General features: G+C 40.0%; 1 protein-coding gene across 3 annotated transcripts in view; it reads right to left on the bottom strand.

The window, feature by feature from the left end:
* fnip1 (folliculin interacting protein 1) overlaps positions 1 to 16,046 on the bottom strand; it is a 94,994-nt gene that overhangs the window by 60,211 nt on the left and 18,737 nt on the right. For all 3 annotated transcript variants that reach the window (XM_069898272.1, XM_069898274.1, XM_069898273.1), the window contains exon 2: positions 1,188 to 1,305. In XM_069898272.1, the coding sequence (XP_069754373.1) occupies positions 1,188 to 1,305 (118 nt within the window). The remainder of the gene's footprint in view (positions 1 to 1,187; positions 1,306 to 16,046) is intronic.

Here is a 16,046-nt window from a genome sequence, read left to right as displayed (position 1 = left end):
TACAAATTGCTTTTGTCAGTTGGAATTTAGAATATGCATGTGCACATTATACTTTTTTTTTCTTTTTTTTTTTTTTTTTTACACAATTTATGATTTTCTGCTCGTTAATATGAGTGAAAATACAGTTGTGGGAAATCCCTCATTAAAAGTGAATTTACTTAAATAAAGACTACAATAATGAGCTGTCTTTTCAGATTAGTTTACATTTTGCACATTGAAACCGAGTATTCTTAAGGCAGGTGTATTAGTTTGTTTTGGTCATGAGGCAAACAGCTTAATCTGTGGAGAAAATTAATTTCCAAGTATCAGACTACAACTATGGTCAGTTTTCTTCTCAGACTGATCAGATGTGGGTACAAGTCATAGGAGACATACAAGGAATTTCTTTTGAACTGTTTTCACATCCTTTTCTCAATGCAATGTCAACAATTCATATGGCTGACAACAAAAATAATGCAAATTGAGGTGGTGGAGGTGCATCAACTGTCAGGATCTGATATGGAAAAAAAAGATCATCTGTAAGGTAAAACATCATGAGATGGGAATGTGTAGGGAGTTACCCTGTACAGGGCAGTAACAAGAAGGGGAGGTGTCCTTGTACTCTTGTTAGGTAAAACATCATGAGATGGGACCGGAGAAGGAGTCACCCAGTACTAAGGAGTAACAGAATGCATCCTTGTACTTACAAGATAAGAGAGACATTGATGGATTGAGAGGCAGGAAGCTAGCAGGGAAAGGATAGCAACAGTTTAAGAGAGACATTGATGGATTGAGAGGCAGGAAGCTAGCAGGGAAAGGATAGCAACAGTTTTAGTCATTGGACAAGTAATGATATGATGATGTTCTAAGCATGTATCCAAGGGTATAAAAAATCACCATTTTGCTGATAACGGCAGAATGCATTCTCCGACTAACTTGGTTGGTCGCAAGTGTTACAATCCGGTAATAAAGAACAAAGAACCCTGATTTCGACTCAGCCTGGTGTTTGTCTCACTCATTCATGAACAAAGCAGACCTAACACATCTCACCCAGTTTCTGTTGAGAGACTTAAGACACAATTTAAAAATTGAAAAAATTAGTGATTCATTATTTTTCTCAAGAAGTCCAGGAAAAGGTATCAATAACAAAATCGAATACAGACATAATTGTTCATACTTGTATACAAAAAAGAGAAAAAACATCTTACTGAAGATGAAGTTTCTTCAGTTTTCTTCGAATCAAACAGCACATTTCTGCCTCTTCTTTCACAATCCTGGTAGACTATAAGTCGTATTTGACTAGGATTGAACTCTGGAGCAGGCCAGCTTGAAAGAAAAATGGTCATATAATTAGTGATAATTGCAAGTACAAAAATTTGCATTTTACTAGCTATTTGTTACCTCCCATCATGAATCAGATTCTGTTCAATAGTAGAATCTCAGAACAATTGATTACATCTTTGTAGCTTGTTTTCTAAGATCCCTTGGGTCTGCAAATTTATGCCAAGGCTTCATTTTGTGGAAAAGCAAACCCAGTCTCATTAGAAACTTTACTTAGTAAAAACCACAGAATCCAGAATTCAAGCCATTGGCAACCCAAGCAACCAGCAAAAAATGAGGAAATAAATACAGGTAGACCCCGACTTACAATGAGGTTTGGTTCGGGGCTCGCATCACAAGTTGAAGTGACCATAAATCATAACAATACTGCACTCTTCCTTTCCTGGAGTAGGAGTCTCCAAGGTCTCGGCAGCCAGAGGTTCTTGCTCCTGTCGCAAGCCCGACAGGAGTTCAGATATGGCCCATGGTGTCAGCAGCTCAGATCCGCGGGCAGCAGGGATATCGCAAGTGTGGATAAACATCAGGACTTGAAATCTAAAGTATGTATTCTGACCATAGTAATTTCAAAATATCAAGTCTAAACATCACAAGTCAGGTCTCTCTCTAATTTTGAGAAATTAAAGTTTAAAGTTGTAAAAATAAATGTTCTCCAAAGCGACACACAACTCCTTGGTGAAGGTGGGAACAAACATTCAGCCAGCAGAGTGCCCCGGTCAAATCCCACCTAGAACAGCTGTCTAAATAAAGTTTCAATAAAGTTGTGTTTGAATAAAATGACATCACCCAGGATGAAGATCTAGCTGATGGTGCTTCCCAAAATGTCTCTTATTAAGTACATGAGCAAGGCTTTATCTGTAAAATAGGGCGAGTGGGGGTTAATTATGGTTAGCGTAATTTTGACTGTGGTTCGAAATTAAATTTTATAAATTATTGGAATTACCTGATTAAAGTGAACTTTACATAATTAAAGACTACAATAAAGATGTTTTCAAATTACTTTACAGTTTGCAATGTCTTTTTAATTGTTTATTCTTAATGCAGGTGTATTAGTTAGACATTGTAAGAACATATCTCCGGCAACAGGAAAAGTTGCATATCCACCATCCACAATCCCTTTAGGTTCCAGAGACTGGGGATTTTACTGTAATTAATTTGTCTGCCATGTACCAATAATGATGAATTATTGCTGTCTATGCATCTTCAGCACATTATCATAACTTACAAATAACAATACACTTTCCTAGCCCCCTTGCATGTTTGCACATGTACTCCTTTTGGCAAAATGGTCTCCAATAAGTCCCAAGAATGGAAAGAAAATCTCTCCTTAAAGAACCAATGCTTTAAGCGCACATGGATGCCTCTGGGTGTCATGTACTTCTCTATCATATTATAAATCCACTTTCACCACCTGCTTCTCGGCTCTCTCCTCATTTACAAACTGAGAGAAAAAAAAATCAACAAATCTAAAGATCTACTCATCAGCAAGTTGTTGGGAGGAGCTGGAGCAGAACACAAGGAACAATTTAAAATGGACACTACATCCTCTACAATAATGCACTTAAACTGTCAGGGAAAAAAAAACAAAATTACATTCCTCCTCCCACCACTTTGAAAAGTCTGAAAGGGTTTTTCAAGTGATTTTCAAGCATGTATTATGGATTGAGGAGCGAAGTATGAGCTAATCAACTAATAATTTAGGTTGTGAATGCAAAGAAAGATGTTGAATTTAGGTTTGGTGTTAATGAACTGTTTTTAGATTTAATCATTTGGAACATATGAGCCATTTGGAAAATATATATTTATGCAATTATAAGATGGTGTTCACGAAAATATGCATTTTAAATAACAAGATAAGGTCATCCTTTTGCATCTCTAAAATTTCTCTGCATGAAATGGAACAAATGCAAATTTCATGACTTGCTGAATGAGAGAATAAACAACATATTGTAGGAAATAAAAGCTGTAGAATAGTGGCAGAGCATAAAGCGAGGGATTCATGTTACATAAAGCACTACTTTCATCAGTCATATTTATAGCTTTTCAGCCCACTTATTTGTCTTACCCTTTGCAATTTTACTTGAAATTTCACGTCAGAACCAATTCCAACTGCATACTTATGACTAAAATTAAACAAAAGAAAGGGACTAAGAGCCATAGAGAGTTTGTTCCTCTTCTCTTGTCAACTCACCCCATCTCACCATTTTAGATCCAGAATTTATTTGGCCAAGAGGAATGCATGATTGAATACATTTATAAAAGTCCAACACCAAGCAATAGAGCAGTGTCAAACCAATAGGCAATGCAACGTAAGAGACTGCTCAAAACAGCACTAAATATTCCGTAAGATAGCTGGTAAAACAGGGAAAACAAAAAGATGGAGCAGATGGATTTTCCACTTGTAATCTAGAACTACCAATGTAGGATTGATAATAATATGCTTTTGACAGAAGATACATGGTCATTAGTTTATTTAGCATAGAAAAATATGCTAATATGCTTCACAGAAACAACAAAAATTTAAACACATAGCAACATTAGAAGATGACCAAAAGTTGCAAGTTTTAAGAGGTATCTTAAAAAAGGAAATAGAAAGTCAAGCAGGGTAATTGTAGTTTAGCATTTCACAGATTAAGGAATAGCAAACAACAGATTAAATTTGGCATGTCCAAAAAGCCAGAATATTGCGTGTGCTTGAAATTTGGATGGTGTGATGCGCGCATGTACCTTTGAGTGTATAGCTTGTGTGGGACCTTTCCTGGGTCGAATACACAAAGTGAAGAAAACATTTCAGCGCCTCTACTTCCCTCACGAATTTGTGGCCGTTTGGTCCGACATTGGAAACCTGGGCAAAGTTCTAGATGTGTGGGGGAAAATGTGCTGATTGGCTGCATCATAGCCTGGCACCTATACCTCTGAGTGAGAAGCCCCTCAAAAGGTGATGCACAGTACCTCACAGGCATAATTTTTCCCCATCATGGAGAAAATCTACATGGAATGCCGCCATTGAAGAGTAGCATCAACCTTTCAAGGATCCACGCAACCCAGTAAATGCTCCGTTCTCGCTTCCACCACCTGGAAAGAGGCAATGGTGCCACAACACAATTGCTACCCCTTCACCATCAGACTCTAGTTTGCACATCTATCACTGAACATTTATTATGTTCTGTATATGACGTGAGGCAGTGCGATGTCAGATGCAGCGGATGGACTCTCCAGGACACCAGTAGTTTTGTTTTGTGTTTCCTTTTAATTGTAGTTAAATAGACTAGCTAAACCAGTATATAGATACAAAATTTTAGTATTTATAGTTATGGCAACCCAACATTACAGCCTGCAGTTTTTAAAGTTAATTAGAAATGCATCTACTCACCTCCTGGAAGATCTCTGGAACGAGCTAGGCGACCATGGGCGGACTAGATCTAAAAGCCTTGGGATCGCGCAGGAGAAGGAAGAGCTACAAGAGGTGGAGGAAGCGCAGAAAGCAGGCAAGGGTTTGTGCTAGGCTGAAGGTGAACCCCTGCCACCCAGCTCCTCTGTCCACCTTGCTTGCCAACGCCTGCTCCCTGGGGAACACAATGGACAATATCTTACTCCGGATGCCTTCGCAGGACAAGAGCAAGGAGTGCTGTGCTTTGGTCTTCACAGAAACGTGGCTCAGCGACAGGATCCTGGATGACACCATTTAGCTGGACAGGCTCACTTTATTTTGGAGTAACAGAAAACTGCTCTGTGCAGTAAAACCAGTGGCGGTGGCCTGAGAGCTTACATCAATATGGAATGGTACAAGTCTCTGGTCTCCTCAACACTGGTGCAATTTGTGACTGTCAGATGTACACCTATCTACCATGGGAATTCACCATGGTCCTCAATTGCAGTGTACGTTCGTTCCTCCACCCCCCCCCACCCCAGCCCTAGTACTAAGGAAGCAATCAGGAAACTGCATGAGGATATAAACAAACTGCAGACTGCACATCCTGACAGACTGATCATTAACACTGGGGATTTCAACCAGGCGAACCTCAAGTAAGGGCTACTTAAATTACATCAGTACGTGGACTTTGCTACCAGAGGGGCGAACACATTGGACCTTGTGTATACAAACATATCTGATGTGTATCGGGTGGAGCCCAGGCCCTACCTCAGATACTCAGACCACATCTCTGTAATGCTAATCCCAGTATACAGACTGCTTGTCAGACACTCCTGGAAGCAGGTTAAAACCGGGCCAGCGGGGGCCATTCATGCACTCCAAGACTGCTTTGAGTGCATACATTGGAATGTGTTCAAGGAAGCAGCAACTGGTGGCAACTGCATCAATCTGGAGGAGTTTACGGCATCAGTGACCAGCTATATCAGTAAGAGTTCTGATGATGTCACTGTGCCCAAAACAATCATAACTCATTCCAATCAGAAGCCATGGATGACAGCAGAGGTGCGCATGCTGCCCAGGAACCGAGATGCTGCCTTCAGAGCCGACGACAAGGTAGCCGTAGCTATTGCAAGAGCCAAGCTGTTTAAGCCCATCTGGGAAGCAAAGCGTGTGCATGCCAAGTGCATTCACAGTCACTTCCTGGACACGTGACTCATGTGGAAGAGCATCCAAGACAAGACTACACCATCTGCCTGTGCTGGTGATGCCTCCCTTCCAAGATGCACTGAACAACTTCTACGTGCACTTTGAGGTGAAAAACAATGTTGGAGCAAAGAAGTCCGCCTCTCTTCCAAATGACCACGTGTTGTGTTGTGCAGTGGCTGACGTGAAGAGAGAGCTAGGCAAGGTCAACCTAAGCTACTAGACCTGATAAAATTCCCAGGTAAGGGCTCAAGGGATGTGCGGCTCAGCTAGCCGATGTTCTCACTGACATCTTTAACATCTCCCTGAGAAGCACCATGGTCCCAGCGTGCTTCAAAGCTGCCACCATTGTACCCGTACCAAAAGAGTCATCTGTGTCCTGCCTCAACGACTACTGGCCTATCTCACTCAAGTCCATCGCCATGAAGTACTTTGAGAGACTAGTCATGGGGTACATCAAGCATTTGCTGCCCCCATCACTAGACGCCCTGCAGTTCACATACAGACCCAACCACTCCTCGGATGATGCCATCTCCACCGCCCTCCATCTAGCCCCCACCTTCTGGAAAACAGGGACTCGTATGTTTATTGACTTCAGCTTGAAATTCAACACAATCATATCATAGATTCCGATAAGAAAGTTGAGCCTGCCAGATCTAAACACCTCCCTTTGCAATTGGATTCTCAACTTTCTGTAAGAGAGACCTCAGGCAGTCCGGATCAAAAACAGCACCTCCAAGACCATTACACTGAGCATGCCCCCCCACCCCACCCCCCCCCCCCGAACCAGGGCTGCATGCTTAGTCTACTGCTGTTCACTCTGCTGACTCATGACTGGGTAGCTAACCACAGCTTGAACAACATCATCAGTTTCACCGATGACACGACCGTGGTGGGCCTGATCGGTAACAATGACGAGTCAGTATAAAGATGTGAGGTGCAGTTTCTAATGGACTGGTGCAGACCCAACAACCTGTCGCTGAACATTAATAAACCAAAAGAGATGGTTGCCGACTTCAGGAGGACCACACTCCGCTGACCACCGATGGCTCCACCAATGAGGTCGTCAAGAGTATCAAGTTCCTTGGAGTGCCCTTGGTGGAGAATCTCACCTTAACACCAGGTCCATAGCCAAGAAAGCCCAGCAGCACCTCTACTTCCTCCATCCTCACTACATGCTACAGAGGATGTACTGAGAGCAACCTGTGCAACTGCATCACTGCCTGGCTTGGAAGCTGTACCTCCTCAGACCCTGCAGAGGATAGTGAAGTCAGTGGAAAAGATCATTGGGGGCTCTCTTCCTACCAAGAAGAGTATCTACAACACTGAATGGAGGTGAAAGCCAATAAACAATGAGAAGGACTCACCCCTCACACAAACTGTTCTCCCTTCTGCCATCTGTAGGAGATAACGTACCACTCAGGTTGTTACATTCAGATTGGGCAAGTTTTCCCCCAAGCCATCAGGCTCCTGGATTCCCAAAACATATGTTGATAGTGTACCATGGACTTTTACTGTATGCATCTTAATATTTCAATGTGTTTTAACTTCTATTCCAACTTTTATTTATACATGGTCCTGGAGAAGTGCGATCTCATCTTAACTGCGTGAGTATGGTAAGAATGGTGAATAAAGGGGACTTGCCTTGCACAATTAGTTTACATTATTTTCTCTTTTAACATTTCTCTCTTTTGTATACATATCTTTTTCTGGAGTTCAGTTTACACTACCTTGAAGTAGAAATTCTGCCTGCCCCAGGGTTGTATGTAATGTCAGCAATTAAAGGATGAATTATGTACATGACATAGTATGACTTGGTACGAGTTATTAAATGGACAGCAGAGCTTTGAATGCTCAAATTTACAAAAGTAACAATGAAGGAGGACGATCAGAAAGGCACTGCAATTCCACACCCCCCCCAACAAAAAAAAATGGACAGAGGGTATTTGTAGCACACAAGATTAGGCTGGAATAGATGGGAAACATCAGAGAAGTAGAAATTAGATGGCTTTAGTTATAGAGTGGAAGCTATTTTTAAGATTATCTCAGGGTCAAAAGGCTAGGGAATGGAGATTATGACCATTTAAGATTAGTGTCCATGTCAGAATGGACTATGTCATATATTAGGATCTTAATAAATATCCTCTACCATTGTTAGGAATTGGATAAAATATTTCATTCATTCAAACTGCTTCCATCGATACGAGTTTCACAGAATTAATACAGATTCTATATTTTGCTCAATTTTTTCTCCTGATTCTTCTTAGATAGTGATAAATGTTGGGGTACTTCAGATGAATATTTCTAATATTTTCCCACGTTTAGCTTGAAGGATATAATGATGATAAACAAAGATACTATTTATCAGAGTTTGAATACACTATAAACACAAGTGCATAATGCTGGGTGCCAGAAATGGAAAAAGGCCATCTCTTCGCACTGATGTCTCTCATTTTAATTTGCATACATTAAAAAAAAATCACACTTGAATTTCTTCAGTTCCTGCAACAAAAAAATGACTAGATCTAGTCAACCAAGTTATATCATAACCATCCTTCAATAATGTAAACTAGCATACAAAATGATTTAAAACTTGCAAATGGATTTCAAACCCTGAAAGATACAAGGCAAAAGTACAGCATTTGTATCTAGGTTCACTCAGGATACATTTCCAAAAGATCAGTCCAGCAAATAAAAGTGTATTTTATTTTAAAAGGTCAACTTCCCCCTACAAAGCTGCACAAATCTCCTGAAGATCAGAGACTCACTGCTTGCACTGAGGAGCTAACATACACCACACAGAACACTGCCTTAGTAAAAGAAAATGTTAAAAGCTACATTTTCGACTGAATTTTGAACAAAACTAAAGTTTCAGCCTCTTAATCGTACCCTCTGAATTGCAAGGAGGGAATATGTCAAGAGTTGGATTTGAAGAAAGCTTTCATCAACAGTTTTAGCTGCTCAAATGCATTTTTAAATGCTCACACAGAAATGAAAGAATATTTAAAAATCACAAGATCAACAATTATTTAATACCTGGGTAACATTGTTGCTTGGGAAGTCCGGCAATGTAATCCACAGAAAGGTTTCTTTGCTTGCACACCCTTACTAATAATAGCTCTGTATTAGGTTCATCCTGCAGCACAAGGCTGTCAGGTGACACGCACAGTGATGTGAACAGCACTCTGTCAAAGGTAATTCCATGTTCAACCGCATAAACTGCACAAGAGCTTACAATTTTCTCGATTCTCAAAGACCTGGTTGCAGCGGATATTGCTTATTTTAGTCACTCAACAATTGAAAACATCCCTGGTTTCTAGATCAGAGCTCCTAGTTGTTTACAGCAGTACACTCTTGCTCCCAAATGATCAGGCCACTGGATAATTAGGAAAAGCAGCAAAGGGAACCTCCCTTGCCCCACCTCTCTCCTCTACAACCCAGCACATTCTTTGATGCATGAGGATGTATTGAATCTCCAATGCTGATTGGCATCCTATGTTGAATCAAAAACTGGCAATACATATCAATCATGTGACATGATTCAATGTACCACCTGGATCTCCACGAAAGCTTGCCAACCAATCCCTGCATCAGGAAGCCTCCGAGACCCTGCATTATTGCAAATGAATTCTCCACTTTCTTTCATTTCATTCACTAACAAAAACCCTGTACATTCACCCCACTGAACACAACAGCACTTGTTCAATGCCCTTTGTCTAATAAAATACAATAAATAAGGAGTAGTTTATCAAACAATCCTATGCAATACTGGCTGGTACTGAGATTTTCATCCCCCATTTTTTTATTAAAAAACAGACCATATTTCATTTTTTTTTAAATCAGAAGTTGACACACAGCAATCAACCCATTCATGTCAATTTAGTTAATGATGAGGACGATTCACTTAATTGTCATTGTATCAGTAAACCAGCACTGAAATACAACCAGCATTGACCGGAAGTTAAAAAATAGTGCCATTTACATTACAACAAACGGTTTAAAAAGTACTGATTTTACAGTGCGAGTGCAGTACCACTCAGCGCTGTAATTCAGCATTCAACATAGTCACAGCTTCATAAAAAAGGTCTTCGAGCCCACTGGTGCATGAGCGAAGGCTCCTGTAGCTTCTTCCCAGAGAGAGAAGAGTGAATAAAATAGTCCGTGATTTGGGTGTATTGCAAATTTGATAATGTTTCTCGCCCTGTCCAGACATCGTTCCCTATAGATGTTTTTGATGGCAGGCAATTGGATGCCAATAATCCATTGGGCATTTTTCACTCCCCGTTGGATTGCCTTGCGATCTTGTGCAATACAAGAACTATATCACACCAAAATACCCCTATGTTAGCACACTCTCAATTGTACATCTATAGAAATCCAACAGTATCCTTGGTCAGAGGTCTAACTTCCTCCTGCTCCTCAAAAAAAAAGATACTGTTGTGCCTTTTTAAAAATCAGAATTGAAGAATTCAAGGACTTGAATCATCAGATATGGATGCCAAGGAATTTAAAGCTCAGTAAACATTCCACCACCACTCCATTAATGTAAATTTGGATTGGAGGGTGGCTTCTGGCATGCTTAAAGTTCACGATGATCCCCTTGGTCTTCTGAGTGTTGAATGTAAATAACCAATTAGTTAAAAAATAATTTACTTTTGCAGTTAAAAATTTCTTCCTTTCTTGGATGTTGTTTCTCCTAACAAGGCATATTTCAAAAAGATACAAGGCTACGATGTAATGTAATAAACTGGGTCGTTACAACTGTGCAGTGTAGTTCTGTTCATTAATTACAGAAAGTAGGTTAAAATAAGTAACAATAGAGAGCAATACAGGGAAAATTACCATATATGCCAGTGGATGGGGCGATACCAGATTTGGTATGAGCTATACCCTTTGTATAGGATGACCATGTTATATGGCGAGCTCTCCACTGGCCACCGAGACAGAGGTGCACCAAAGAAGAGGTACAAGGATTGCTTAAAGAAATCTCTTGGTGCCTGCCACATTGACCACAGCCAGTGGGGTGATCTCGCCTCCAACCGTGCATCTTGGCACCTCACAGTTCGGCGGGTAGCAACCTCCTTTGAAGAAGACCGCAGAGCCCACCTCACTGACAAAAGACAAAGGAGGAAAAACCCAACACCCAACCCCAACCCACCAATTTTCCCTTGCAACCACTGCAACCGTGTCTGCCTGTCCCGCATCGGACTTGTCAGTCACCAACAAGCCTGCAGCAGACGTGGACATACCCCTCCATAAATCTTCATCCACGAAGCCAAGCCAAAGAAAAGGATGACCACCCCCTCCCCCCACCCTGCCAAGTCTGGCACTTACCATTGACCAGTGGAGTTATGCTGTCACAATATTTTAAATAGCAAATGGTCCTGTACAGATTTTAATTTTATTAGCACATTTTAAAATAAACCTCTGTTGGCACCTGTAACGGGCTGTATAGAATCGACAGCATACAGACTGGGTGAATGGATCCCACAGGGGAAGCACTGAGATTTCGTTGATAACTAACAGGACATGAGCAGCTTTGCCCAGCTGAATGCACAATGCCCCTCAATGCCAGCGCAGGGCTAACTTTAAATATGGTCCCATCCAAAATCTTTGGAGTATTTTCATCTCTTCTACAAAATGAGAAAATTGTAAGCTTCCTTTCCTTTCCCTGCTGTCATTTGCGTGGAGGTGAGCCGGGTTGTCAGCACGAGGAAGGTGATAGGGTGTATTTTGGGCCTGACCAGGACACTTGCACCGGAGCCAGAGGAATGGGGATAGAATACGGAGGGAGTGGGGGAAGATGGCCGCAGTGTTGAGATTTCTCTGTTAAGGTTTGGGTTTAGACTGGGCATCCAAGATGACCCCTGATTTTGAGGAGGATTTTTTAAGTTTTGGATCATCCTATCTGCTGGCATACACTGCTTTTGTTGAAATTGCATGCCTCCCAATGTTTAATAGAGAAAATACATCACCAGTAGCATAAAAAAAAATCACAATATATTTTCATATTCCATATAATACTCATGCTCAAGTCGAGTGCTATGAGATGTCAAGGACTGTATTCTAGAAGGTTTCAACCCTCGTGATCTTCCACATAAAATCAAATTATGAGAAATCACCAGAATTTTATTTTGGATTGTACCCTTTGGCCATTTTTAACCTTTCATAATACAGTACGTATTCTGGACTGGGTCCATGAGTAAACTACGGTATGAACACCAATGCAAACCTGCTGGTGGTTGGGTACAAAACCAGTCCAGGAAAACGGGGACACAGAGTAAATGCATTTGTGGTAGTCCCGGACAAAGGGAGTCCAAGGGGTTAGTGGGAATATCTGGGGAGAGCGTCTCTCTCTCTTCCCATCAGGAAAATTCATGTGTGAGATCATGTACCAGGAGACTGAAGAACAGCTTCTTTCCCACCTGCTGAATGAATCTCGCACCTCTCTCTCTATGCTCTTACCGCTCTATTACATATGGGTTGATTAGCTGGACTGCACGCAAATCAAATTTTCTCACTGCACCTCAGTGGACGTCACAATAATCTAGAACTTATCATTCTTTGAATATTGCAGCTAATGGTTTGCATCTTTCTCAAATACTGTGCCCCCTCTAATCCTCATTCTTCCTCCAATCAAGCTTTACCCACTGTTAGCAAAAGTTCAGCTGTACTTTCACACAAGTTTATAGTTTCAAATTCCCACTCCTGAGCACAAAAGCCAAGGCTGACATTGGAGAGTTCTGAGAAAGTGTGATATGTTGTCTTTTATAAAATGCTTTTTTCCTTCTTTAAATAGAAAAAGGATCCAGTGGCACCATTTTGAAGATTAGGAGGATGTATGTAATTCCTGAAATCGAGATTCCTATCAATCCCTCAATCAACATTACTAAAGGGTGTTAATCTTTTCACTCAGACAATTTACTAAAATTCCCAATAACTTGAGTAATAAAACAAATTTAATAGAATTTTGAAAGAGTTTCAAACTGTAGATGAACATTAAAAGCATAGGCATTAAACATTTGTTTACATATTCTAAAAATGAAGTGTTTTAACCACACAAATATGCACAAAGCATATATGAGATTATTTCCTCAGAAAGTGCTTGGTTATACATAGAGTTTTTAAGGATTTGTTAATCAAGAAACTGCAGGATGATAACTCATTTGCATCTCTCATTACTGATCACACTTGTATTAAGACTGCAGTAAGGCATGAGCCAAACTGAAAGCTCTTTTTGAAAATGCATTCCAAACAGCATTGTAATTAAGGTGTGTTGTGGCTATTCAGCTCATGTGACTCTGCTCATGTGTTGTGACTCAATGTCACAAGATAGAGACCAGCTGTGGGAAAAAAAACAAGGATACAAGTCTCAAACTTTTGATTGCAACAAGATGTATTGTTTATAGCCCAATTCAAGTACTATTCCTCTGGTCTTTAATCAATTTTTGACATATTTTTGTATAATTTTAAAGCCATTGTTTAATTTAAAAATTAAAAGTCTATTTTGGCTGGATTTTTTTTTAAACAAAAAAAATCTTCATTTTGTCAAAAGAAATTTAGGGTGGCACGGTTAACGTAGCGGTTAGCGCAACACTGTTAAAGTGCCAGCTACTGGGATTAGAATCCCACGCTTCCTGTAAAGAGTTTGTACATACTCCCTGTATCTGCGTGAGTTTCCTCCAGGATTTCCAGTTTCTTCCAACGTTTCAAAAAAAAACATTCCAGAGGTATAGGTCAATTAATTGGGTGTATTTAAGGTGCAAGGGCTTGTGAGCAGAAAGGACCATTGGAGAGCTAAAATGAAGATCCAGCTATGTTAACATTACAATTCACTTAACTCTAAGCAACTAATACAGTCCCAGTTAAAAAAAGGAGAGGAATGGAAGGCAAGATAAAAGCTGGAAATACTTGTTCACACTAATTCTCTTCAGTGAACTTCAACTTAGCAGTTTGGCAAATTGCCAGTGAGTGGCATTTTATAATTGTTCATATGGTGTTTCACAAAATTAGGTATTTATTTCTCCATTTAAAAATTCACTGAAGTAATGCATACATTTTCAGTCTCAAAAGCACAAAATAAAATTCAAACTCTGCCTTAATTATTTCAACAAAATCCTCATGTTCTTTCATTTCAGGCAGCGTGGGATTCGAATCCCAGTCACTGGTGCTGTAACAGTGTTGTGCTACATTTGGTTCATCTTCCCATTTCGACCTGCATTTTTGCTCATGACCTTTCTCCATCACACCACCAACCAACCCATGCCTCGAACAAGTTTGACTAGTCAGTAATCCATGTGAGCAATTAAAAATCTTATGCAACAATCTGTAAGCAAAATAAAATGTCAACTAGAATTTATATTTACTGCCAGAAGGTTTTATTGATCAGATTTTTTTTAAAAATCTGAATATCTACCTGTATCCCTGTCATTTTCAGTTTTTAAATGTGTTCAAAATGAAAACTTCAAAAATGATTATGCATTTATCATACCAAAAACAACTTGGATGAAATATTTACTTTTTCCATTGTTTTGCAGCTTGTTTTTGTACCAGTTTCAAATCAATATCAAGGGGATATTTGGTGCTGGACAACTGACCATTTGAAATATTCACCTCCAAACATTTTCTGTTACATGTCTTTACCACTCATATTCACCCAACTCCATCATCATTTCTTCACCACTCCATCCTATCATAGATCTTTGTTCTCCTTCCTTTCAAACATCTTAAAATTTCCTTTATCTCTGATAATATAGCATTGACGAAACACTAATTAACTTTTATTTCTCTCTCCACAGATGTTAGCTTACATGCTTAGGATTTCCCTTTTGATATTGAGATCAAGCCAATGGTCACCTCAACATTGGTGGAGTATGGCATAACAGATCAGAGAGGTGATGTTTCTCTAAAATATTTACATTTCTAAACACCAAATTTACAACTTAAAAAATTGTTTCTATGAAGTAATTTTCTTCTTCCTTTCAGTCTGGGTTTCAAGTGCTTTCCACATCCCATTGGGTCATTTCATAACTACTCTGCACCACTGCCTAAAAGGAACCAGAGTAGCACCTATATAAACCACTTCTTTTTTGGCTTGGCGGACGAAGATTTATGGAGGGGTATGTCCACGTCTGCTGCAGGCTCGTTGGTGACTGACAAGTCCAATGCGGGACAGGCAGGCATGGTTGCAGCGGTTGCAAGGGAAAATTGGTGGGTTGGGGTTGGGTGTTGGGTTTTTCCTCCTTTGTCTTTTGTCAGTGAGGTGGGCTCTGTGGTCTTCTTCAAAGGAGGTTGCTGCCCGCCGAACTGTGAAGGCGCCAAGATGCACGGTTTGAGGCGATATCAGCCCACTGGCAGTGGTCAATGTGGCAAGCACCAAAAGATTTCTTTAGGCATCTTAACCACGTCTCTTTGGAAGTCAGTGACAAGTTTTTTTTTTAAAAAAAGCAAGTGCACAAATGAGATCAGAAATTCAGAAAGACAGGGGTAAGGGCAAATCTCTATCATTCAACTCTAATCCTTCATTTCATAGTTGATCCCATTCTCTATATTTCCAAACTACAGCTTCTGCTGCTTTCAGTACCCAGTATACAGAGATAATGCATGACCCCATTCAATAATAAAAACAAAATCAATGTTCATGATCTTAATAATTCTGGAAATAAGACTGAAAGAATGGTCTTAAACCCTTTCCACTGCTTGTATGGTAAGCAGAGTTTGGGGGGGGGGGGGGGGGTGGGAAACTGTGCCACAAAAGACCATTTTGAATTCTTTAGCAAATATTCTCTATTAGTTTTTAAAGGTAATCTACCCAAATAATAGTCAGATTTTATAACAAACACACGACAAACTCCCCACTTTCCAGAAATGTGTACAAGAATACATCTTGTATAATGATATTTATATCCTCTTAATATGGTGTGAGGGAGGAACAGAGGGAAATATGTAGACAGAATCAAAGTTATACAAATTTAAAATAACATTTGTAGTTTGATGTTACTGACAAGACTCATTAAAAATGCCAAGACTAGAACAATTTGTATTAATCCAGAGAATAAATTTGCCAAATCAAAAACAAAAAATTGCCTGATTGCAACAGAATAAAACTGAGGTTTCTACAATATTAAACCTCTGCTGATCATTTTTGGCCCAG

This window comes from Narcine bancroftii, chromosome 9 (genome assembly GCF_036971445.1).
Source record: "Narcine bancroftii isolate sNarBan1 chromosome 9, sNarBan1.hap1, whole genome shotgun sequence".
NCBI classification, from domain to species: domain Eukaryota; kingdom Metazoa; phylum Chordata; class Chondrichthyes; order Torpediniformes; family Narcinidae; genus Narcine; species Narcine bancroftii.
This window is presented reverse-complemented; position numbering and strand designations above follow the sequence as displayed.